The sequence below is a fragment of the Gorilla gorilla genome, chromosome 15 (genome assembly GCF_029281585.2).
Source record: "Gorilla gorilla gorilla isolate KB3781 chromosome 15, NHGRI_mGorGor1-v2.1_pri, whole genome shotgun sequence".
Classification (NCBI taxonomy): Eukaryota; Metazoa; Chordata; class Mammalia; order Primates; family Hominidae; genus Gorilla; species Gorilla gorilla.
Genome location: NC_073239.2, coordinates 90,801,306 through 90,825,000, shown reverse-complemented (window position 1 = coordinate 90,825,000; position 23,695 = coordinate 90,801,306). Strand labels below are relative to the sequence as shown.

General features: G+C 45.5%; 3 protein-coding genes across 23 annotated transcripts in view; 2 read left to right on the top strand and 1 right to left on the bottom strand.

The window, feature by feature from the left end:
• The window catches only part of ENTPD5 (ectonucleoside triphosphate diphosphohydrolase 5 (inactive)), a 57,446-nt gene extending 51,776 nt beyond the window's left edge, over nucleotides 1-5,670 (top strand). For all 12 annotated transcript variants that reach the window (XM_019009603.4, XM_063697988.1, XM_055360873.2 and 9 more), the window contains one exon: nucleotides 1,884-5,670. In XM_019009603.4, the coding sequence (XP_018865148.3) occupies nucleotides 1,884-1,970 (87 nt within the window). In that variant the 3' untranslated portion in view covers nucleotides 1,971-5,670. The remainder of the gene's footprint in view (nucleotides 1-1,883) is intronic.
• Nucleotides 5,671-5,787: 117 nt separating this feature from the next.
• COQ6 (coenzyme Q6, monooxygenase) lies at nucleotides 5,788-18,897 on the bottom strand. 10 transcript variants are annotated; one of them, XM_055360877.2, is made up of 12 exons: nucleotides 18,444-18,722; nucleotides 15,364-15,498; nucleotides 13,436-13,494; nucleotides 13,012-13,135; nucleotides 10,654-10,784; nucleotides 9,856-9,963; nucleotides 9,710-9,772; nucleotides 9,413-9,520; nucleotides 7,524-7,726; nucleotides 7,329-7,444; nucleotides 6,996-7,162; nucleotides 5,788-5,930 (listed from the first exon to the last, which is right to left on the bottom strand). In XM_055360877.2, exons 1-12 carry the CDS (start codon nucleotides 18,604-18,606, stop codon nucleotides 5,901-5,903), a joined length of 1,407 nt encoding a protein of 468 aa, XP_055216852.2. In that variant the 5' UTR covers nucleotides 18,607-18,722; the 3' UTR covers nucleotides 5,788-5,900. The 10 variants fall into 10 exon arrangements, with proteins under 10 accessions (XP_055216852.2, XP_055216851.2, XP_055216857.2 ...); XM_055360876.2 differs by having other exon boundaries at nucleotides 9,608-9,772; nucleotides 18,444-18,606; XM_055360882.2 differs by lacking the exons at nucleotides 13,436-13,494; nucleotides 18,444-18,722 and adding an exon at nucleotides 18,759-18,897 and having other exon boundaries at nucleotides 9,608-9,772.
• Nucleotides 18,665-23,695, top strand: part of FAM161B (FAM161 centrosomal protein B) — a 19,438-nt gene continuing 14,407 nt past the window's right edge. Inside the window, exons 1-2 of the mRNA XM_004055430.5 lie at nucleotides 18,665-19,041; nucleotides 22,394-22,713. Of these exons, the coding sequence (XP_004055478.5) occupies nucleotides 18,724-19,041; nucleotides 22,394-22,713 (638 nt within the window). The 5' untranslated portion in view covers nucleotides 18,665-18,723. The remainder of the gene's footprint in view (nucleotides 19,042-22,393; nucleotides 22,714-23,695) is intronic.

Here is a 23,695-nt window from a genome sequence, read left to right as displayed (position 1 = left end):
TTTTGGGCACAGTGTCTAGGCTCTATTACATCAGGTCAACACAGAACAATCAACTGGTTTACAGACTTTTTTGGTGGTGGTAGCATCTTTATCCAACAAAAACTTATGTAGAATATCAGTAATACAGCCGGGCCTGATGGCTCACGCCTGTAATCCTAACACTTTGGGATAACGCAGGCTGGGTCCAGTGGCTCATGCCTGTAATCCCAGCACTTTGGGAGGCTGAGACGGGTGGATCACCTGAGGTCAGGAGTTCGAGACCAGCCTAGCCAACATGGTGAAACCCCGTCTCTACTAAAAATACAAAAATTAGCCGGGCGTGGTGGCAGGTGCCTGTAATCCCAGCTACTTGGGAGGCTGAGGCAGGAGAATCACTTGAACCTGGGAGGCAGAGGTTCCAATGAGGAGAGATCATACCATTGCACTCCAGCCCGGGCAACAAAGAGCGAAACTCCGTCTCAAAAAAAAAAAAAGTATCAGTAATACAAAACTGGTAAAAGTGAAACTATTCTGGTTGAAGCAGAGATTGGGGGCCTGAAACTCCTCTATCATTTGGCCTCCCTTTTTCCTTTGAAGCATTTCTAAGAAACCTCTAAAATTCTGAAGAAAACAAATTGATAAACCGATAAACACTAATCTAATCCTCTTCTTATATAGTTGAGGAATTTGGGTCTAAAGTTTTGCCCAAGGTCACTAAGCTAATTGAGATACGTACTGGCTTAGAATGTCTTAAGTTCCCTGTTTGATTATTTTTTTCTTTTCTTTTTCTTTTGAGACCGAGTTTCACTCTTGTTGCCCAGGCTGGAGTGCAATGGTGCAATCTCAGCTCACTGCAACCTCCACCTCCCGGGTTCAACTGATTCTCCTGCCTCAGCCTCCGAAGTAGCTGGGATTACAGGCATGCGCCACCATGCCTGGCTAATTTTGTATTTTTAGTAGACACGGGGTTTCACCATGTTGGCCAGGCTGTTCTCAAACTTCTGATCTCAGGTGATCCACCCGCCTCAGCCTCCCAAAGTGCTGGAATTATAGGCATGAGCCACCACTCCTGGCCTGTTTTGTTCGTTTCTTTCTTTCTTTTTTTTTTTTTTTTTTTGAGACAGGGTCTTGCTCTGTCACCCAGGCTGGAGTGCAGTGGCATGATCTCAGTTCACTGCAACCTCTGCCTCCCGGCTTCAAGTGACCCTCCCACCTCAGCCCTCTGAGTAGCTGGGATTACAGGTGTGTGCCAACACTCTTGGCTAATTTTTTTGTAGAGACGGGGTTTTGCCATGTTGCCCAGGCTGGTCTTGAACTCCTGGCCTCAAGCAATCCACCTGCCTTGGCCTCCCAAAGTGCCAGGAGTACAGGCATGAGCCACTGCGCCTGGCCCCATGTTTGGTTATTATTAGTGCTTAGGAAGAGGCACTTGCTTACATAGTAGGAGTTGAGAAGCTTGGTTTGTTCTTTCCTACCCCTAGATCTATTCTCACCTCCTGACCATGCTCTTTCTGCCACATCTATTATCATTACAAGTTGCCTTATCTGAAATTAGTGAATCAGAAAATAAAGCAGGGGATACTTTGTGTAGTTTCAACGTTAGGGAAAGAGTTCAGAATACTGTCTGTCTAAACTATCTCTCTAGAAGGCCTGATGGGCCACAACCTGGGCCAGAAGCATTCAGTTCAGATATGAGAATGGTGGGTGTAGGGGCAATGGCCAATGGGCCATGGCCGGAAGGAAATTGTTACAGAGTAGTGGGAAGCCTGCAAAGACTGGCTCCTGTCAGTTTTGCCTTGGTTTGCCCATGTGGATATTCTTTGCCAATATTTTCTGCCCAAGAGCTGTGCTTGCTAGAGTTGGAAACTGGATGAAAAGGTGAAGATTTTTTTTCTTCTCAACAGCTCACAAAGAAAGTGAACAACATAGAGACGGGCTGGGCCTTGGGGGCCACCTTTCACCTGTTGCAGTCTCTGGGCATCTCCCATTGAGGCCACGTACTTCCTTGGAGACCTGCATTTGCCAACACCTTTTTAAGGGGAGGAGAGAGAGCACTTAGTTTCTGAACTAGTCTGGGGACATCCTGGACTTGAGCCTAGAGATTTAGGTTTAATTAATTTTACACATCTAATGTGAACTGCTGCCTAACCACTCAAGAGTACACAGCTGGCACCAGAGCATCACAGAGGGCCCTGTGAGCCAAAAAGTATAGCTTTGGAACTTTACCTTGGAGTGAGAGCCCAGGGACAGGTCCCTGGAAACCAAAGAAAAATCGCATTTCAACCCTTTGAGTGCCTCATTCCACTGAATATTTAAATTTTCCTCTTAAATAGTAAACTGACTTATTGCAATCCCAAGACCCATCAATATCAGTATTTTTTTCCTCCCTATACAGTGCCCTGCCCACCCTTATCTGCACCCACCTCCCCTGAAAAAGAGAGAAAAAAACAAACCTGGTTTTGCTTTCCATGTATAATTCAACAACACAAAATGGTACCATGTCAGAATCTGTATGATCCTATTCTGTGTTAGCTCCAATCAGCCAGCTGAGAGCCATCCTAAATATTAATAGGATGAGAGAGTAACTCCTAACTGTGCATAAATTACAGCCTTAAGAAAGGCCACCCGGTCTCTGGGGACATGTTTTGGGAGGGTGTGGCTGCCTCATATAGCCTACCTTTGCTTTAATCAGCATTTTGTCAGTCAACTCTGGGATTAATGAACATATCCGACTTTATGGGTATGTGTATATTCAGTGCCAGTACCACCTCCCAGGCTAATGTGTTAACAGTGTTTTCTATGATTCTAAACTTGTTTTCTTTGTATTTCTAAGAAATACAACTAGGCCCTAACTTTTGGTCTGTGGTCAGAGGTCAGTGTCTGTGCTATTCCAGGATCTATTATTTCAGTTTGCCCTTTTATTCTCTCCGTTTGTAACAGTACCTTCCTGTCCTGGTCCCTGATCACTTTAGCTAATATCCTTTGAATTATTTATCTAGTTCAGAGTTTCCAATACCATTCCTGACAAAACCCCACTTGGATTTGGTTGGCTCTCTCAGCCCACATCAGTACAGTGGACCAACATTTCCAGGGAGAACCATATTTAATGTCCCTCATGTTCTCTTTTTGAATCCAAGTGCTCAGAGCTCTTGACTGTGAATTATTTACCCCAAATTCATTATCTTGCACTTTTTTTTTGAGATGGAGTCTTGCTCTGTTGCTCAGGCTAGAGTGGAGTGGCACAATCTCAGCTCACTGCAACCTCCGCCCCCAGGTTCAAGCGATTCTTGTTCTCAGCCTCCTGAAGAGCTAGGATTACAGGTGCCCACCACCATTCCTGGCTAATTTTCATATTTTTAGTAGAGATGGGGTTTCGCCATGTTGGCCAGGCTTGTTTCCAACTCCTGATCTCAACTGATCCACCCGCTTCCCAAAGTGCTGGGATTACAGGCATGAGACACCGCGCCTGGCCTTATCTTGCACTTTCAACATAATCATCCCTGCTTCTCATCTGCCCTGCAGTGCTCTTGGACCTGGAAGATCTCCCTGTGGTCTGGCCCCTTTGCCTTGGTTGTTAACCTCCAGCTTCTTTGCAGGAGTGTATTTCCCCAAACTTGTGGCTTTCACAGTAGACTCTGCTTCCATCCTCTCTTTCACAAAGGATGTTAAGTATGCCTGGCCCTCACACAGTCCATGGGAAACCTTATTTTTAACATTACTCCATTGAGTCAATAAATATTTACCATCTGCTGTGTGCAAGTTACTAGGCAAATTTCTGTATCCTTGTCCCTAAAATTCTTGTTGTCTTTAAATTCATTGTGGAATTTCTTTAGAGTTCACATGACTTTTATTACTAAGGTCACCTTTATACCAACTGCCTTCCTCAAAATACTTATAATGAAATAACAGAATCTTGAGTTGGAAACAGCCCAAAGAAATAATCCAATGTTGTACTCAGTGCAGAATTCCCTAGAATTTCTAACAGGTTGTCATTCAGCTTCTGCTAAGCCATGTTCAAACAGCTTATTCCATTTGGAACTGCACTGATGTTAAAAAAAATTCCTTATATTGAGCTGAAATCTACCTATCTTCTAAGTGGTCTTAGTTCTGCTCTAATCTCTCCTTCCAAAATCTTTGGATCTTTTGAAAAAAGTTCCTCCCAAGTTCTTTATGAGTGACATGACTTTTAGACCCCTTCCCATCTTTGTCAACAAAAGTAGGGTGCCAGACCAGTCACAGAACACTAAATGTCATCCATGTTTCCTTCAGTAGAAACCAGTAGTTTTAAAAGAGGTAAGCTGTGTTCACTGAAGACTGTTCCAGCTTGACAAATGCGGAGATGTAAGTCTCTGGTCTTTAATCACCGTGGGGGCCGTTTTGTAAAACACACATACTGTCCAGCAGACTCCTTTGGTCATCCCAAATACCTCCGAACTCCAGGGTAGATGCATTCTAACTCCACGAACTTATCTATTTTGTTAACCTTGATTAGACCTTCTGGAGAAGTAACCAATTTGTCCATCTTAGGAGCAATTTGGAATGAGAGTTTTTTTTTCTGTAAGGCCCATCCTGCCTGCAGTAGACCCTTTGGGCTTAAGAAGTCCTACAGATTCTAATAGTTTCCTCTTTGTAGATGTGTCAACATATTTAAAATACTTAGGACATGGCCTGGTACGTGACAGATGGTGTTTAACATCATTGTCATATGAAGAACACTCTCTGTGGGCCAATGGAGGTGTGCCTTAAAATTCTTCATCTTGCCTGATTTTGTTTGCATAACTTCTGGAGAGTCTGTGTCCTCCTCATTTAGGCCACCTTTCCATTTTTTGTGAAAGATAACCTTGTCCCTGCAGTCTCCGCCAGGAGTCACACAGCTTTTCACAGCAGCTGCCATCTTTAATTCTTTTTCCTGAGATTCCAGCAAGGTTGTGACATTGTCACTTTTTTGTTCTAGAATCTTTTAAATTTTCTGCATTTGCCTGAAAAGCACCCCTGTAAGAATAGATTTCTCATGGCTCTAAAAATTATTCCCAAGAATACCTTACTTGGTTCAAAAGCAGACTGTTTCTCTTCATTTCATCTCAAATCAGACTTCTGGGCAAGATGTTCTTTAGAGTAAGCAAACCCACAACCTAAAAATCTCTTCAAGAGGCATCTCTGCTCTTGTGACGAGACCTCTTCAAAAACCCACAGTAAAACTCCCCTCCCTCCAGTTGGCCACCAGTCTGCCACCAAACATGAACAAATTCTGCTGCTAATCGGTTTCCCTTGTGATCTGGTTCCTGAGGTCTTCGGATCTGTGCAATGAATTATTTATTGTTTTATTAAACAGACAGTGGTGTCCCAGAGAGGAACCATAAATAAAATGGAAATCTGGTGCTGTGATAAAGTAATAACTAGCATTAATGAGACCTGGTTTTCCTTTCAGAAAGTCCAGTATACCTGTAACAAAGGTTAAAGCAATTTATATTTAATTTGCATTCTGATGTTAACATTTAAACAGCAATTCTAACAAAAATGCATCGAGTCTAATTCTTACCTCTATCAAAAAACAACTGTATAAATTTATGACCAACATTAAAACAAAAACAAAAAAATGTAAATTTTCTCTTTAGAAATGATTAACAACTGGAAATGAGTGAGACAGCACCTTGTGGGTTTTTTAGTAATAAAAAGCTCTTTTCAACCAAATTGTAAGTCTTCCTTCGAAGTTTTTTCCTTTGGTCTGGCTAATATACGCTCCTCACAGCAAATTATTATTCATTATTTGGGTGCCACAGGCCCATTAAGCAAAGAAGAAAAAGAGAATTTTAATGTAAAGTAAGTTTATTAAATTAAATAAGATCTTGAAAATATGTATGATGGGTCCTGGGCAGGATGTTCTTTTTCATCAACGTAATCTTTCTTTAGGAGAGGAGTACTCATTTGCTTGCAAAGGCCATAATCTGTTCCTGGAGAAAAAATAAAAGTGAGTGAAACTCTTAACACAGTAAGGTGAAGAAAATAATTATTGTAGATAATAATCACATAGGTATTCTTCCCAAGTGTCCTTGTTTTATTTCAGCTAAAAAAAGAAAAATATACATACATATACACACATTTTGGAGACAGGGTCTCACTCTGTTGACTGGGCTGGAGTGCAGTGGTGTGATCATAGCTCACTGCAGCCTCAAACTCCTGGGCTCAAGCAATCCTCCCTCCCCAGCCTCCTGAAGTGCTGGGATTACGGGCATGAGCCACTGCACCCATCAGAAAAAACATATCTTTAAATGGAAGTTCTCAGGGATGAAACTAGTCAAGCAGCAAAAGGAGCTTAAACATCTTCATCATTAGAAATCCCTATTCATTTTTTTTTTTTTCCAAGAGACTGGTCTTAACTCTGTCACCCAGTCTGCGTAACAATGATGTGATCATAGCTCACTGCAGCCTCAAACTCCTAGGCTTAAATGATCCTCTTGCCTCAGTCTCCTGAATAGCTAGGACTACAGGCATGTGCCACCACACTCCCTATTCACTATTTTTAAGCCCTTTTTATACATAGTTATTGCTTAGATGTGGGCCATAACACCTAAAAGCCTAGCAAGTACTCTTCTGCTTGTAACCCTTGGGAAGGCAAACACATAAAGATAATAATTTTACAGCCAAGAAAATTAATTCAAAGAAATTAAGAGCTGTGGGCCAGCCGCAGTGGCTCACGCCTGTAATCCCAGCACTTTGGGAGGCCGAGGCAGGCGGATCACGAGGTCAGGAGTTCAAGACCAGCTTGGCCAACATGGTGAAACCCCATCTCTACTAAAAATAAGAAAATTAGCCAGGTGTGGTGGCGGGCGCCTGTAATCCCAGCTACTTGGGAGGCTGAGGCAGGATAATCACTTGAACCTGGGAGGCAGAGGCTGCAGTGAGTGGAAATTGTGCCACTGCACTCCATCCTGGGCGATAAGACCAAGACTGTTTCAAAAAAAAGCAAAAGAAATTAAGAGCTGTTTGCAAAGTCATTCCTCTGAGCAACCTCTTACTTTGAGTGGAGACACTGCATTTGTGGCCTGCAAGCCCCACGTCCTGAGCAACACAAGCGGGGAGGCACTGGTAGAATAGAGCCTTTTTAGTAAGTCTGTAGCAGCCAGAAGAACAGTGTTGTGACGCTGTCTTTCTGTTTCATAACCTGTGAGGTGGCTCATGGAACCTGAAGGGCAGAGGAAAGATTAAATCCCTAATCCAATAATAAGGTTTTCTTCCATCTCCTAGCAAGCCAGATATATTTTATGTCCACTCCCTCTTGCTACTGTGGGCCCTGATCTTGCCTTACTATATGACCTCTGGATACTTCCCCATAGTACCTGAATCCTTACCTAAGTCCTTCCCATTGAAGGCTGCCGTACTGAGGTGATGGGCCAAGCTGGAGACATCCCCAAAGCCCATGTTGACACCCTGTCCTGCAAGCGGATGGACTCTGTGGGCTGCATCCCTAAGAATAAAGCAGAGTTCAGGTGTGACCTCTGGCAGCAAAGTGAGAAGGGAGTGGCCCTGCTCTGTTATCATCTTACCCAATGAGCGCCACCCGAGGCCTGACGTACTCAGCAGCATGTCCCAACCCAAGAGGAAACAGAACTCGGCTTTTGGCATCCACCCTGGCTACGCTTGGGGGCAGCTGGCGAGCCGAGACCTTAGTGGGCTTCAGAAGGCTGACAGCATACTGCAGCATGGCACCAGCTGTGTCGATGAAGTCCGTGTGGTCAGCATCACTCCACTGAGCAGCATCAGCCACAAGACAAACAAGGTGAAATGTGAGTAGCAGGGAATTAAAAATTCAACAAAGAAAGCTTGTTTGTAACCAAAGCTTAGGCTAATGCTACCCACTTGCCTACACTCATCTTGACAAGTGATAAGCCCCTCAAGTGCAAAACTCAACTTCTCATCACTCCCCAGAGGTTTTAAGATCTAGCCAAACTGTACATGAGCTGGCCCCTGCCTACTTCTGAGCTTCACCTTTCACTAGTCCCCACCCTCAATAACCACGCACCAGCCACAGTATAGCTCATCACACAGTATCCTTCTACCTCCATGACACTCCTCTGCTTAGAATGCCCATCTCTTATTTCATTAGGATAACATCTCAGAGCATCCAGAAGACGTCGCCTCTTTTTAACTCCTCCAGTCTTTCTCTGTGTTTCCCCCCTGTATGCTTCCACAGCATCCTATGCATACTTCTATCACTGTACGGAGATTGTCATTTACGGTCTTCCTTACTTGACTATGAACTTCCTGAAAGCGGAGACTGTTCTCAGTATCTCCAGAGCCTGCTACATAGAAAGGACAATTAATGGTGAATGACTGCACTGCAGAGGACCTAGACCTGTGCCAGGAATATATACTAAATGGCCCAGAGTAGGGTAGTGTTCACAATTTATCTCGGAATCCATTTCAGTATGTTCAGTTCCCTTTATTCTTGTTGCTACTACAGAGCAGTGGAGTCTTTGGTGTGAAGGTAGCAGGCTTAGAGTGTCATTTAAGGCTCCAAAAGTAATACTGGTACCCATATTATCCAAAGGCTGTGTCTACTGCAGAATTATTAGTATTTGTTGAGCACCTACAATGTACTAAAGATGTTCCATGGATTTTACAAAAGTTCTCTCATTTTGAAAGTCTTTATTCAATCCTGAGCAGTTAGTGATACTATTTACATTTTCCAGGAAATGAACAGGTAGAACCTGTTCATATTTGAACCCACATCTATCTACTAAGCTTACTCTTAAGCCCCATGCTGAAATTCGCTCAGCCTTTCCCTAGATACTTCCAATGAATCAGGCTTGAAAGGTTCAGGTAGCTGCAACCTAGCAGAACTGTTCAAAATAATCCAAGTGTTACAGCTTCAAAAAAAGGCCAATGCTAACCACCACCCAGGCAGCTGTTTCAGTCAGCCTAACAGCAGCCCACAACCCTCAAAAGGTTATTATTTATTATTTATATTGTTTTGCATTTCCGTGTATACACTCCTCCACATAATCCAGACCAAGCATTATAGTTACAAAGTACAAAGGGACAGCTGACTGGTTACTCCTTTTTCCTGACTCAAAACCACCTTTCTGGCTGGGTGCAGTGGCTCACGCCTGTAATCCCAGCACTTTGGGAGGCCAAGGCAGGCAGATCACTTGAGGTCAGGAGTTTGAGACCAGCCTGGCCAACATGGTGAAACCTCATCTCTACTAAAAATACAAAAATTAGCTGGGCGTGGTGGCATGTGCCTGTAGTCCCAGCTACTTGGGAGGCTGAGGCAGGAGAATCGCTTGAACCCGGGAGGCGGAGATTGCACAGTGAGCCAAGATTGCGCCACTGCGCTCCAGCCTGGCAAGGCTCCATTTCAAAAAAAAAAAAAAAAACCCCTTTCTGTATCTCCCCCTGCAACACATCATCAGCTGGGTAAATTGATACTCACAAAGGCAGAGTTAACGGCATCCACAAATTTTTCCTCATCCATGCTAACTAGCTCTGCTGCATGTTCATGGGACGTGGACCAAACCAAGGAACTCAAGGTGTCTGAGAGCTGTGTCAAAAGAACACCAATACCAACGGCTAAGACTCTGCTGCACTTGGAAACTCTCAAGCATAAAAAGACAAAAAGGGAACTTACAAACAGCCTGGGCAGATTTCCTTGAAACCAGAAAAAGGCTGAGAGAAAGTGAAGAGGAAAGGCTGCATGCATGTGGGCGGACTGGCCAGAAGGACCTCTTACCGGGAGCAGAGCAATAGGCCCAGAGGGAAGAAATCTCTGCCAGGCTACGTTGTTTTCTGTGGCCTGCAACAGAGAGGAGAAGAGTTTCTCTGTGAAGTACCTAGTGCCTATGAATAAAGTCCCCAGATGGCAGCTCAGGATCTCACCTCTGATAAATGCAGAGTAGCCACAACAGCAGACTGGTCATAGTTCCAGCTCACATTCTGGATTCCAGCAGCCTGCCGTACTCCGGAGTTGTGACCATCTGCACCTATCTGCATGGACACATGAGCCTGCTAAGTCTTACAGCCTCTTCATAAACTGCTTCAGTTTTTCTCTGCCCCCTAAAGTTTCCTCCAGCTCTGATTGTTGTGTGGCAGGATAATTCCATCAGGCCTGCTTCACTCACAGCCCCTAGAGGTGGAGCCCCTGCACTGTCACATCAGCCTCAGCCAACAGAGCCAAAGTTGGACATGACTGAACAGGTGCCAGCCATGACTTAAACTCAGCCAGGCCCTCCTGATATTTGAACTAGAGAGCAATAAGGAAAGTTTCAGTATGGGGCACGCACTGGAGCTGAATAGTTCTGATGTAGGGTTAGGAATGGCTGCCATGCAAAAAGGGAAGCTTGTGAGCAGAAAGGAGAAAAATGAGAGGCAAGAGATCAATGACCACAGACTCCTCAGAGGGAAAGAACAGCCTCCATTCCCAACACTCTGGTGCCTGTCCTGTGAGGCCCAGCTATCTGTTATTTCACAACCTAAGACGGCCCATGAGATTGCTCCCTGTACAGGATTTACGATGAGACCATCTCCACTTGAGCCGGCCTGAATAGGTACTGGTCCTCATAACCAAAAGCTTTGCCTAAAATTAAACTATAGCTTAAATCTAAAACCAGAGTCCCTAGAATCTAGGATAAGATGTAGATATACAAGACCCCTAGCAAAATAAGAATCTTCAACTACCAACAATTTGGTCTGGAAGGTGCTGCCATCACCTAGGGTAATATGAACCCAAGGGCTGGAGTCGGCCATAGGAAATGGACAAGGCCAGGTATAGCGAATGGCTTTGCTCCTGTAGAGAACCGTCACTCGGTCTGGGGAGGTCAAAAGAGAGGAAAAAAAATTAGAAAGGTGGGCCACGTAGGCTGAGGAAAAAGCCATAACTAAACCTAAAGCAAGGTCCCAGGACAGCAGTGTCTTGTCATTTAAGATTAAAAAAATCAGTAATTAATGCTGTGGTCTGAGCTAATAAATGACAGAAGCCACAGAGATAACTCAATGTCAAAAAAAAGACATTGAAGTTCTCAGTGAACTCTGTCAGAGGCACTCTTTCTTACTGTCCACATGCTTCTGCGCCTCCATTTTCACTCTACACTTAAATGAGCCCGTGTTTGCTTTTACAGTAGACAGGCTGGGAATACCATAGGCTGAAACAAATCCTAGACTACAAAAGATTTTCTTCCAGCTGGAAATCATTTTATTTTTCTGGTCATAAAAACAATACGCTCTATGGCCAGGCACGGGTGGCTCATGCTCGTAATCCTAGAACTTAGGGAGGCTGAGGCAGGAGGATCACTTGAGCCCAGGAGTTCAAGACCAGCCTGAGCAACATGGTAAAACCCCATCTTTACAAAAAATTAACCAGGCGTGATGGTGCGCACCTGTCGTCCCAGTTAGTCAGGAGGCTGAGGTGAGGGGATTGCTTAAGCCACTGCACCCCAGCCAGGGAGGACAAAGCAAGACCTTGTCTCAAAACAAAACAAAACACTATCTCCAAAAACATCAGCCTGTATACATCATTTACAGCTTTTTGTATGTCAGTCAGTCATACTGTCAACAAAGCGATTTAAATAATAGAGGGCCAGCGCAGTGGCTTACGCTTGTAATCCCAGCACTTTGGGAGGCCGAGGTGGGTGGATCATGAGGTCAGGAGATTGAGACCACGGTGAAACCCCATCTCTACTAAAAATACAAATAATTAGCTGGGCATGGTGGCAGGCGCCTATAGTCCCAGCTACTCCAGAGGCTGAGGCAGGAGAATGGTGTGAACCTGGGAGGCCGAGCTTGCAGTGAGCCAAGATTGTGCCACTGCACTCCAGCCTGGGCGACAGAGCGAAACTCCATCTCCAAAAAAAAAATAATAATAATAATAATAATAATAAGCTCGCTGTAGAAGTCTGGACAACAAAGAAAGGTTCAAGTGGGGAAAAATCACCCTTAAACTACTCAGAGACAACTGCAATTACAGCTTTGGTGTATGACTTTCCAGACAATTTCCTATGCATGTACATGCACACACAAGTGTGATCATATGACCCAATATATTATGGAACAAATTTATAAGTTATTAAATTTTAGATTCAAATTATCTTTAAAAGCTACATCATGGTTCACTGCATGAACTACTATCCAATATCAAAAAGCATTTAAGTTACTTCCAATTTTTCTCTCTCTAGAACATTAAGATATTTGCAAACCGCATAACTGATAAATTTATATTTAAAATATATAAAGAACTCCTATAACTCAAAAACAAATAATCCAATTTAAAAACAGGCAAAATATTTTGAACAGACATTTCTCCAAAGTGGATACACAAATGGCCAGTAAGGACATGAAAAGATACTCAGCATCATTAGTTATTAAGGAAATGCAACCACTACTACAATGAGATACCACTTCACTCTCAACAGGATGGCTACAGTTTTTTTTACAGAAGGAAAATAAGCGTTGGTGAGGATGTGGAGAAACTGGAACCCTTACAGACTGGTGGGAAAGTGAAATTGTATAGCCTCTTCAGAAAAGTTTGGCAGCTTCTGAAAATATTAAACATAGAATTATTATATGATCCAGCAATTCCACTTCTAAGTATCCAGCACCGTGAAATAATCATCACAGGAATTTTTTTTTTTTTTTTTTTTTGAGACGGAGTCTTGCTCTGTCGCCCAGGCTGGAGTGCAGTGCGTGATCTCGGCTCACTGCAAGCTCCACCTCCTGGGCTCACGCCATTCTCCTGCCTCAGCCTCCCGAGTAGCTGGGTCTATAGGCGCCCGCCACCATGCCCGGCTAATTGTTTCTTTGTATTTTTAGTAGAGACAGGGTTTCACCATATTAGCCAGGATGGTGTCCATCTCCTGAGCTCGTGATCCGCCCGCCTTAGCCTCCAAAAGTGCTGGGATTACAGGCGTGAGCCACCGCACCCGGCCATCAGAGGATTTCTTTATGGCGGACACTGAATATTGTAAAAGAGATCCTTTCTTCCAGTAAGTCCTTAAGCAGTTCACTTCCCAATGAATGCAAGATGGAAGATGGGGGCCTCACCAGACACAGCCTCCAACTGCTTAGTGAGAGCATGCATGATGACATCATTCTCCACGATATAGCCCATGTCATCTAAATTATCCTTATCAAACATTATCAGGGCCTCTGAGCAAGCGTCCCACACCTGGAAACACAAAAGGAAAGTCTGCATTAAAACCAAGAGGGAAACATCACTCCAATCAGAAACAATATTGCTTTCCCAAGTGACAGAGCAGAAAATCACAATTTGTCAGCCTCTCTGGTAGGAAAATATAAAATGAGAAGAAAATTCTCCTGGGAATGCTTCTCCCCACTTCCTCGGACTGAATGTGAACCTTGTCTGATTCCTCCTACATTCACAGAACACTTGGAGAAAGTGGACTCCGATATCTTAACACAAGACAGACCAAGACATCCTGACAAAATTGAAAAGATAAAGGGGCACCTGCATTCGCCGAAAGGCTCTGTATCTCATGTTGCAGATATGGTCCCAGGCACCAAAACCTACAAAAGAAAGGATCTATAGACCAGAGTGACTTCACAGGGACCTGGGCTCCCCCTTGTCCCTCCATCCTGTTACGTAAGAGGTTGTTTTCAGTGTTCTTCAATAATACTCTCCACTTCTATCTTGTTTGATGTTAGTACCTAAGCTACTCTGTTCCCCAGTTCCAGGTTGTATAGCATGAAAAAAGACCCAGCTTCTGCCGGGCGCGGTGGCTCATGCCTGTAATCCCAGCACTTTGGGAGACCGAGGCGGGCGGATCACGAGATCAGGAGATAGAGACCATCCTGGCTAACACCGTGAAACCTCATCTTCACTAAAAAATACAAAAAATCAGCTGGGTGTGGTGGCGGGTGCCTGTAGTCCCAGCTACTCCGGAGGCTGAGGCAGGAGAATGGCCTGAACCTGGGAGGCGGAGCTTGCAGTGAGCCGAGATCGTGCCACTGCACTCCAGCCTGGGCGACAGAGCGAGACTCCGTCTCAAAAAAAAAAAAAAAAAAAGACTCAGCTTCCATGATCAAAAGGTCAAATCACATAAACTAGGGGAAATTAAAAAAGAAAACCAAATCCATGTATTTATTTATTTTTTTTTTTGAGACGGAATCTCGCTCTGTAGCCCAGGCTGGAGTGCAGTGGTGGGATCTCGGCTCACTGCAAGCTCTGCCTCCCGGGTTCGCCCTATTCTCCTGCCTCAGCCTCCCCAGCAGCTGGGACTACAGGCATCCGCCACCATGCCTGGCTCATTTTTTTGTATTTTTAGTAGAGACGGGGTTTCACCGTGTTAGCCAGAGATGATCTCGATCGCCTGACCCTGTGATCCGCCCGCCTCAGACTCCCAAAGTGCTGGGATTACAGGCGTGAGCCACCGCACCCGGCCCCAAATCCATATTGTTCTTTTTCTTCATCATCCTACTGAAGTTATAAACCTCCTAAAGACAATTTTTAAAAAATTATTTTTACAAAGGATTTCTAGTAACTTGAAACTATTTGTTTTTTCTTTTTCAAGATACAAGGTCTTGGTATGTTGCCCAGGCTAGACTTAAACTCCTGGGCTCAAGTGATCCTCCCATCTCAGCCTTCCAAGTGGCCAGGACTATAGGTACACATGACTGTGCCTGGTCTATGTTCTATTTTTTAGCTCTTCATAGCACTGAACAGATTTATTCATTGAGGAAATATTTACTGAGCACCGACTATGTGCCAAATACAGTAAAGTGGGAAACCAACGGACAAAGTCCCTGGCCTTCTGCAGTTAACATTCTAATTGGAGAGATGGACAATAAAAAACAAACACATAATATAATGCCAGGTGGTAGTAAGCATTATGAAGAAAAATAAGAGCAGGGAAAGGGGCTAGAAAGTGATGGAAGAGTTCAATTTGAGATGGGGTGGTTTCACACAGGATGGTCTGAGGGAAACTTCTAGCAGACCTAATGACAATTTGCTAACTGGTTCCATGTGCACACATTATTCATCTGCACCCAAAGGGAATTTCACGTGTAAGCTCCCTAGCTTGCTAGAGGGCTTGACTCAGGATGAAGAGAGCACTGCTATTCGAAGTGAATGTTCATGATTAGTTCATATGATTTCAGTTCCACCAATTCATAATGACACAACATCACAAATGAAGTCAACATGACGGACCCACATGCCTCAAGGATGCATTCCTCAGACAGGGAGTTGAGGCAGTAGCAACTGCAGGGGTCCACATCTTCAACTCTGCCCTAGACTACCAATCCCACCCCCCTCTCTCCACCCACCTCAGTGAGCTCCCTCCTTGTCAGATGCTCTGATGACTCTGCCCCATGGGATACACTAGAAAGCTAAGTGGGAAAGGAGATTGGATCTTTGAAGGAGGATCTTCTACTCACTACTGAGAAGCGTTGCAGAGCCAGGGGAAATGGAGCTGACCCTGTTGCTGTAAGTTTCTGACAATTTCTCCAGTACTTTCTTTGGACCTGCTTCGAGCAACAGGATTTTCTTGTCATGAAAGTGAATATCATATCCTTAAAAAAAAAAAAAAAAAATTTATATCATCTTAGGAAAATCAAGAATTTCCTTTCCCATTACCAAGAGAAACAACAGAGTAACCACTTAACCCTTAGAATATGAATTTCTTACAGAGAACATAAACACTATACCCATGCAGAGTCCTAAGCAATAACATATACCACCATTTTAGCTATGAGAACCACCCTGCGCACAACTGTAAGACTTCCCCAAAGACCATTACATGCCACGTGCCAAGAAGCAAATAATGGCAAACACCTAACTAGCAAACAGAATGCCCTAGAAAGGAAAAATGAAGTAAAAAAGTTAGAGTATAGTATTTAAACACCAGTTCTTTCCAATCTCCAGAGTATTAAGTCACTAAAAATTACAACTCCTGTTCAAAAGAAAAAGTGGAATAAACAAGCAAAATTCAATGCAGTCTCAAGATTAAACCAAGAATAAAGAATTAGAGTTTATAAAGGCCGGTGCGCTGGCTCACACCTGTAATCCCAGCACTTTGAAGGCCGAGGTGGACAGATCACCTGAGGTCAGGAGTTCAAGACCAGCCTGGCCAACATGGTGAAACCCGTCTCTACTAAAAATACAAAAAAATTAGCCAGGTGTGATGGCGGGCACCTGTAATCCCAGCTACTTGGGAGGCTGAGGCAGGAGAATCGCTTGATCCTGGGAGGAGGAGATTGCACCACTGCACTCCAGCCAGGGCAACAAGAGCAAAATTCTGTCTCAAAAAGAAAGAATTAGAGTTTATAAAAGAAAACGTGGGCCAGGCATGGTGGCTAACGCCTGTAATCTCAACATTTTGGGAGGCCGAGGTGGGAGGATTGCTCAAGCCTAGGAATTCAAGACCACCCTGGGCAACATGGCGAGACCCTGTCTCTACAAAAAAAATTTTTTTTAACTAGCCAGGCATGGTGGCACGCCTGAGCCATGTTTGTGCAACTGCACTCCTACCTGGGGGACAGAGCAAAACCCTGTCTCAAAAACTACAAAAAAAAAAAAGAAAAGAAAAGAAAGAAAGGTCAGGCACAGTGGGTCACGCCTATAATCCCAGCACTTTGGGAGACTGAGGTGATAGATCAGTTGAGCTCAGGAGTTTAAGACCAGCGTGGGCAACATGGTGAAACCCCATCTCTACTAAAAACACAAAAATTAGCCAGGTGTGATGGCGGGCGCCTGTGGTCCCAGCTCCTCAGAAGGCTGAGGCAGGAGAATCACTGGAACCTGGGAGGCAGAGGTTGCAGTGAGCTGGGATCCTGCCACTGCACTCCAGCCTGGGTGACAGAACAGAGACTCTGTCTCAAAAAAAAAAAAAAAAAAAAGTTAGCTCCAGCCATACAGACAGTGAGCGGCCCATCTTGGCAGCTTTTGCCGTGGAGGATGGGGCACAGGGACATGCTCTGTAGAGCATGCTCTGTAAAGGGCAATCTTCTTTTTTTTTTTTTTTTTTTTTTTTTTTGAGATATCGAGTTTCGCTCTTGTTGCCCAGGCTGGAGTGCAGTGGCGCGATCTCAGCTCACTGCAACCTCCCCCTTCCAGTTTCAAGCGATTCTCCTGCCTCAGCCTCCCAAGCAGCCATGAGAACCACCCTGTTACAGAAGTCTATGATCTGCTTTAAGTTAAATTTTGTGTATCTTGTGAGATGAGGATCATAGGGTGGAACAGCTGCCCTTAGATCAGGGTGTCCAATCTTTTGGCTTCCCCAGGCCACAGTGGAAGAATTGTCTTGGGTCACATATAAAAAAACACTAATATTAATGATAGCTGATGAACTAAAAAAAAAAAAAAAATCACACAAAAAAAATCTCATGACCGGCCGAGCATGGTGATTCATGCCTGTAATCCCAGCACTCTGGGAGGAAGGGGCAGGTGGATCACGAGATCAGGAGTTCGAGACCAGCCTGGCCAATATGGTGAAACCCCGTCTCTACTAAAAATACAAAAATTAGCCAGGCGTGGTGGCACAAGCCTGTAATCCCAGAAGTTGCAGTGAGCTGAGATCGTGCCATTGTACTCCATCCTGGGCAACAAGAGCGAAACTCCATCTCAGGGGAAAAAAAAGTGAAAAGACTACAAAATGGAAGAAAATATTTGCAAGTCATTTATCAGATAAGGGACTTATACAGAATAAACAAAATAATGGCCAGGCAGGGTTGCTTATGCCGGTAATCCCAGCACTTTGGGAGGCTGAGGCAGGTGGATTGCTTGAGCCCAGGAGTTCCAGACCAGCCTGGGCAACATAGTGAGACCTCGTCTCTACAAAAAAATACAACAATCAGCCGAGTGGTGGCGCATGCCTGCAGTCCCAGCTATTTGGGAGGCAGAGGCAGGAGGATCAATTGAGCCAGGGAGGTTGAGGCTACAGTGAGCCGTGATCGTGCCACTGCACTGCAGCCTGGGCACAGCGGAAGACCCTGTCTCAAAAAATAAAAATAACTCTTACCACAGTATTCAAGAGACAAACTGCTCAATTAAAAACCGGGCAAAGGGTCTGAATAGGTATTTCTCCAAAGAAGATATATAAATGACCAATAAACATATGAAAGGATATTCAACATCATTAATCATTAGGGAAATACAAGTCAAAACCTGGAGATCCCACTTTACTTACACCCACTAGAATGTCTATAAACAAAAAGACAATGACAAGTACTGTCCAGGATCTGGAGAAACTGGAACTCTCATTTATAAATAACCCCAGGAAGGCCTGTTTTCCCATGAGTAGAACAGACTCAGAACGCCCCTCCCACTTTTGACCCTAATGGACCCTGAAGGACCACACGCATTCCGGCGTGCCCTTGGGTTCCTCTAGGAGGGCAGGGGAGAAGCGTCGCGAGACCTGAGAAATTGTCTTTGGGCAAGTCGTGCTAGGGCTCTCACGGCTCTCATCGTGCCTCCGCGGCCCGGTTTCCGGCCACTAGTAGCCTGGAGAGGGGCTTACCCAAGGCACAGGCCATGGCAGCGCCCACCAGGCCTCCACCCGACACCACCACGTCATACACGGTGTCTGTTGAGGCGCCGGACCACCTGCGGCAGGACACCAGCGGGCCGCTGTGGGGAGCTGCACGCACAGCCCCGCATCGGCTCACAAGCCGGGCCGCCATAGTGCAGACCTGCGCCGTCGCACTCAGAACTCCCGCAGGCCCACCTACGTAGTGCGTCCGGAGCAGAGCACTCCAATCCCGTCCCGCTTCCGCGGCGCTCTCAGAACCGGAAATAAAATGCGCGGAGAAAATAGGCCAATCGGAAAACGAACCTTGCCTCCTCGGGCGGGATGGATCGGAGGCTGCCCTGGAAGCCAACCAGACGCCAAAGCTAGAAAGGGGTGGACCCTGGCTCCGCATAGGTTTCGCTGCCGCCGCTGCTGCCACTATCGCTGTCACTGTCGCTGCTGCCACTATCGCTGTCACTGGCGCTGCTGCCTCTGTCCAGCTGAAATGACCGTGGGGAGGCCAGCTGAAATGACCGTGGGGAGGCCAGCTGAAATGACCGTGGGGAGGCCTGAGAGAGCCCCCGGAGGCGCGGAGGGGAGCCGTCAGGTGAGGAGAGAAGCGAGACTGCCCCCGGGAAAGGAATCCCAGAGAGGAAACTGTTGGGCGTTGCCTTGGAGACAGACAGCAGGGGCGTGTCACGGAGGGGCGTGGGATTAAAATGAGCGTTTAGGGACCAGGAGGCGGACTCTGACTTAGAGACCTGAACCTCTCGGACTTTATACGAGGCTCTTCATAGGCAGTGTCACTCAGTTTTCGCTTATCCTCTTAGTACTCTATGACCAGTAGTACAATTGTCGTCTCATTTTTGTAGAAGAGAAAACTGAGGCACAAAGAGATTAAGAAAATTGCTCCCCAAATTTGGCCGGGCGTGGTGGTTCACGCCTGTAATCCCAGCACTTTGGGAGGCCGAGGTGGGTGGATCACCTGAGGTCAGGAGTTCGAGACCAGCCTGGCCAACATGGTGAAACTCCGTCTAAAAATTTAAAAAAAAAAAAAATTGGCAAGGCGCGGTGGCTCACGCCTGTAATCCCAGCACTTTGGGAGGCCAAGGCAAGCGGATCATGAAGTCAAGAGCTCGAGACCAGCCTGGTTTCCATGGCAAAACCCCGTCTCTACTAAAAATACAAAAATTGGCCGGGTGTGGTGGCTTACTCCTGTAATGCAGCACTTTGGGACCTGAGGTCAGGAGTTCAAGACCAGCCTGACCAACATGGAGAAACCCTCTCTACTTAAAAAAATACAAAATTAGCTGGACGTGGTGGCGCATGCCTGTAATCACAGCTACTCGGGAGGCTGAGGCAAGAGAATTGCTTGAGCCTGGGAGGTGGAGGTTGCGGTGAGCCGAGATTGTGCCATTGCACTCCAGCCTGGGCAACAAGAGCAAAACTCTGGCTCAAAAACAAAAACAAACAAAAAAATACAAAAAATTATCTGGGCATGGTGGTGTGCGCCTGTAGTCCTAGCTACTCGGGAGGCTGAGGCAGGAGAATCACTTGAACCCAGGAGGTGGAGGTTGCAGTGAGCCAAGATTGCACCACTGCACTCTAGCCTGGCGACAGAGCGAGACTCCGTCTCAAAAAAAAAAAAAAAAAATTAGCCAGGTGTGGTGGCGCGTGCCTCCAGTGATCCACCAGCCAAGGCCTCCCAAAGTGTTGGGATTACAGGCGTGAGCCAGTGCACCTGGTGGACCCCAAATTATTAAAGACAAAAAGTAGATTGGCAGTTGCTTAGGGCTGGTGGGGTGGGGTGTGGAGGGTTAGGGGAAATAGGGAGTGACTACTAAAGCGTATGGCATTTCTTTTAAGGGCGATGAAGGTGTTCTAAAATTGTGATGGTAGTTGCACAACTCTGTGTATATACTAAAACCACTGAATTGTACACTTTAAATGAATGAATATATTGTATAGAAATTATATCTTAATAAAGTTGTCTTTAAAAGAAAAGAAAAAACGTGCCCAAGATCACACACTGTAGCAGAGCCAGGGCTAGGGTGCATACATATCTCTGACTCTTACCCTGGATTTTAGTAAGCCTGGCTCCTCATCAATCAAGTATCAATTCAAAATTCCTCCACAATGAAAAATAAAAATCAGCCCAGGACTGAGAAAGTATAACTCAGACTGTCATAGGCATAGATAATGCCAACGGCAAGAGCATCAGGAAACAGTGTTTCTCTCAGGGCCATAACATAGGTGCAAAATTACTAACACCCCTTCTTCCAAAAGGCTTACTGATCAATTACTTACCCACCCTACTTTATTCTTCTCACCTTTTGAATAAGAATTGCCATTGGGCGGGGCCCAATGGCTCACACCTGTAATCCCAGCACTTTGGGAGGCCAAGGCAGGTGGATCATTTGAGCTCAGGAGTTGGAGACCAGCCTGGGCAGCATGGTGAAACCCCATCTCTACAAAAAATACAAAAATTAGCCAGGTGTGGTGGTGCGTGCTGTAGTCCCAGCTACTCGGGAGGCTGAGGTGGGAGGATCATCACCTGAGCTCAGGAGGTTCAGGCTGCAGTGAGGCATGATTGCACCACTGCACTCCAGAACCTGGGTGACCTGTCTCAAAAAAAAAAAAATTGCTCAATCATTCACTTAACTAAATTGTCCCCACTTCATGACAGCACCATTCCAGAGTTGATACCTGGTTCCCTGAATCAATCAGGGAAGCCAACCCTATAAAAATCACACCCTCAACCCTAAGTTCCCTATGGTTTTCCGTAGTGTCCTGCAGCAAGTTAATAAGCCTAACTGATGTACTGATTACAAGTACATTCCTAATAACCTTAATCTGATGGACTTTATCAACCAAAAAGCTTTCCATAGGCACTCCATCTTTTTATAACCTCACAGTTGTTTATGGTTTTCACGGAATTTATCTTATATTGTCTGTCTCCTCTTACTACAGCGTAAGCTTCATGAGAGTAAGGACCTTGTTTGTCTTGTTCTCAGCCAAATGCCCAGTGCACATCAGGCACCCAGTAAATATTTTATGAATGAATGGAGTACTGAAAAAGTTAATTGTGTGTCCCACTTCTTAAGACATTGCTCTTCCAGCCAGACCGTACTGTCTGTCTTGTTAATCATCCATTCCTTTTTTTTTTTTTTTTTTTTTTTGAGACGGAGCATCACTCTTGTTGCCCAGGCTGGAGTGCAGTGGCGCAATCTCAGCTCACTGCCACCTCCGCCTCCCGGGTTCAAGCGATTCCCCTGCCTCAGCCTCCCCAGTAGCTGAGATTACAGGCACCCGCCACCACGCCCAACTAACTTTTGTATTTTTGTAGAGATGGGATTTCACCATGTTGGTCAAGCTGGTCTTGAACTCCTGACCTCAGGTGATCCACCTCCCTCGGCCTCCCAAAATGCTGGGATTACAGGCATGAGCCACTGCACCCAGCCATCATCCATTCCTTGACAGAGTGCAAATTAGCTAGAACATGAGGAAAGCAGAGTAGTAGAAATAAGGGAAGGGAGAGAAGGAGGATGAGCAAGAAGTAGGTAAAACCCAAGTAAGGCAGAGTGTGGCCATCATGATGGGCAGGATTCCTGGAGTGCAGGGGTCAGAAAGCCTGGTGTAGGTGAGGTACTCTGTAAAAGCTTACTGCACTGTATGGTGTAGGGAACCAACTTCAGCTCTTCACTTCCCTCTCCATCCCTTCAACCAAGCGCACTTCATAGACCAAGTTGTGAAATTTCTTTAGACCAAGAAACACACCTTATTTTTAAAAATTCCTCCCAAAGTGTTGGGATTACAGGTGTGAGCCAGTGCATCTGGCAGACCCCAAATTCTCCCCAGTCCCTAATATACAGAAGCTTATTCAAAGCGAAATTAAGTTATGATTTGAATACCTTTGAAATTTATTGTTTGACCCACAGCCTATTTCTATTCTATTTTAGATATTTCCCCCTGAGTCCTTCCCAGACACAGAGGCAGGAGAGGAGCTGTCCGGGGATGGGCTGGTTTTGCCCAGGGCCAGCAAACTTGACGAGTTCCTCAGCCCAGAGGAGGAGATAGATTCTACTTCTGACTCAACTGGGAGCGTTTACCAGACCTTACAGGAACTGAAGCAGAAAGGCAGATGGTGTCTGTTGGAGTCTGTCTTTCAGTCTGACCCAGAGAGTGATGAAAACCTCTCTGAAGATGAGGAGGACCTGGAGAGTTTGTTCCAAGACAAGGACAGGGGGATGGTGCAGGTCCAGTGCCCCCGGGCTCTGAGGTAAGGCACTGCAGCTCCACGGCTGCCTCACTCCACACCTCCACACAGGTCACATCGTGTCTCTGGGCTTCATCTTCCTCTGTAAAGCAGAGAGCACTTCTGCAAGTTGCCATTTACTGAGGCTCTAGCTGAGAATCAGCTTTTGGTTCCAAACAGGTGTTCTGATTCCTCCCCAGGAATCCTGAATTACTTTGGGCAACACTTAGTCCAGTGATGCACTGGAATTAATTAAAGGGCAGCCTTTCCTCAGGTGCAGGGGCTCACACCTGTAATTCCAGCACTTTGGGAGGCTGAGGCAGGCGGATCACTTGAGGTCAGGAATTCGAGACCAGCCTGGCCAACATGGTGAAACCCCATCTCTATTAAAAATACAAAAATTAGCCAGTCATGGTGGCGTGTGCCCGTAATCCCAGCTACTCAGGAGGCTGACGCATGAGAATCCCTTGAGCCCAGGAGGTGGTGGTTGCAGTGAGCTGAGATCACGCCACTGCACTCCAGCCTGAGCAACAGAGCAAGACTCTGTCTCAACAAATAAAAATAAAATAAAATTTAAAAATGGGCCGGGAACCGTGTTTATGCCTCTAATTCCAGCACTTTGGGAAGCCGAGGTGGCTGGATCATGAGGTCAGGAGTTCAAGACCAGCCTGGCCAAGATGGTGAAACCCCGTCTCTACTAAAAATATAAAAAAATTAGCCGGGCGTGGTGGCAGGTGCCTGTAATCCCAGCTACTCGGAAGGCAGAGGCAGAGAATTGCTTGAATCTGGGAGGTGGAGGTTGCAGTGAGCCAAGATCACGCCCAGCTTGGGCAACAGTACAAGACTCCATCTCAAAAAATAATAAATAATAAAAAATTAAAAAAAAAATACAGGGAAGCATTTCCTAAATACACTTTCCCTGAGAATGACAACAAAGTACCTTTATCTTGGTCAAGCCTTAGAAAGTAAATATTGAATGAGATAAAGTGTACATTATCTCATGACT

Excerpts from the sequence above, each read along its gene's own strand:
- COQ6 (XM_055360876.2), bottom strand. The coding sequence starts at position 18,606 with ATGGCGGCCCGGCTTGTGAGCCGATGCGGGGCTGTGCGTGCAGCTCCC. Across the intron at positions 9,964-10,653 it reads CCTTCCAGACCAAATTGTTG|ATAGGTGCAGATGGTCACAA; the intron begins GTAGTTGAAGAT and ends GTGTCCATGCAG. Across the intron at positions 5,931-6,995 it reads ATGCAGTGTCTCCACTCAAA|GAACAGATTATGGCCTTTGC; the intron begins GTAAGAGGTTGC and ends TTTTTTCTCCAG.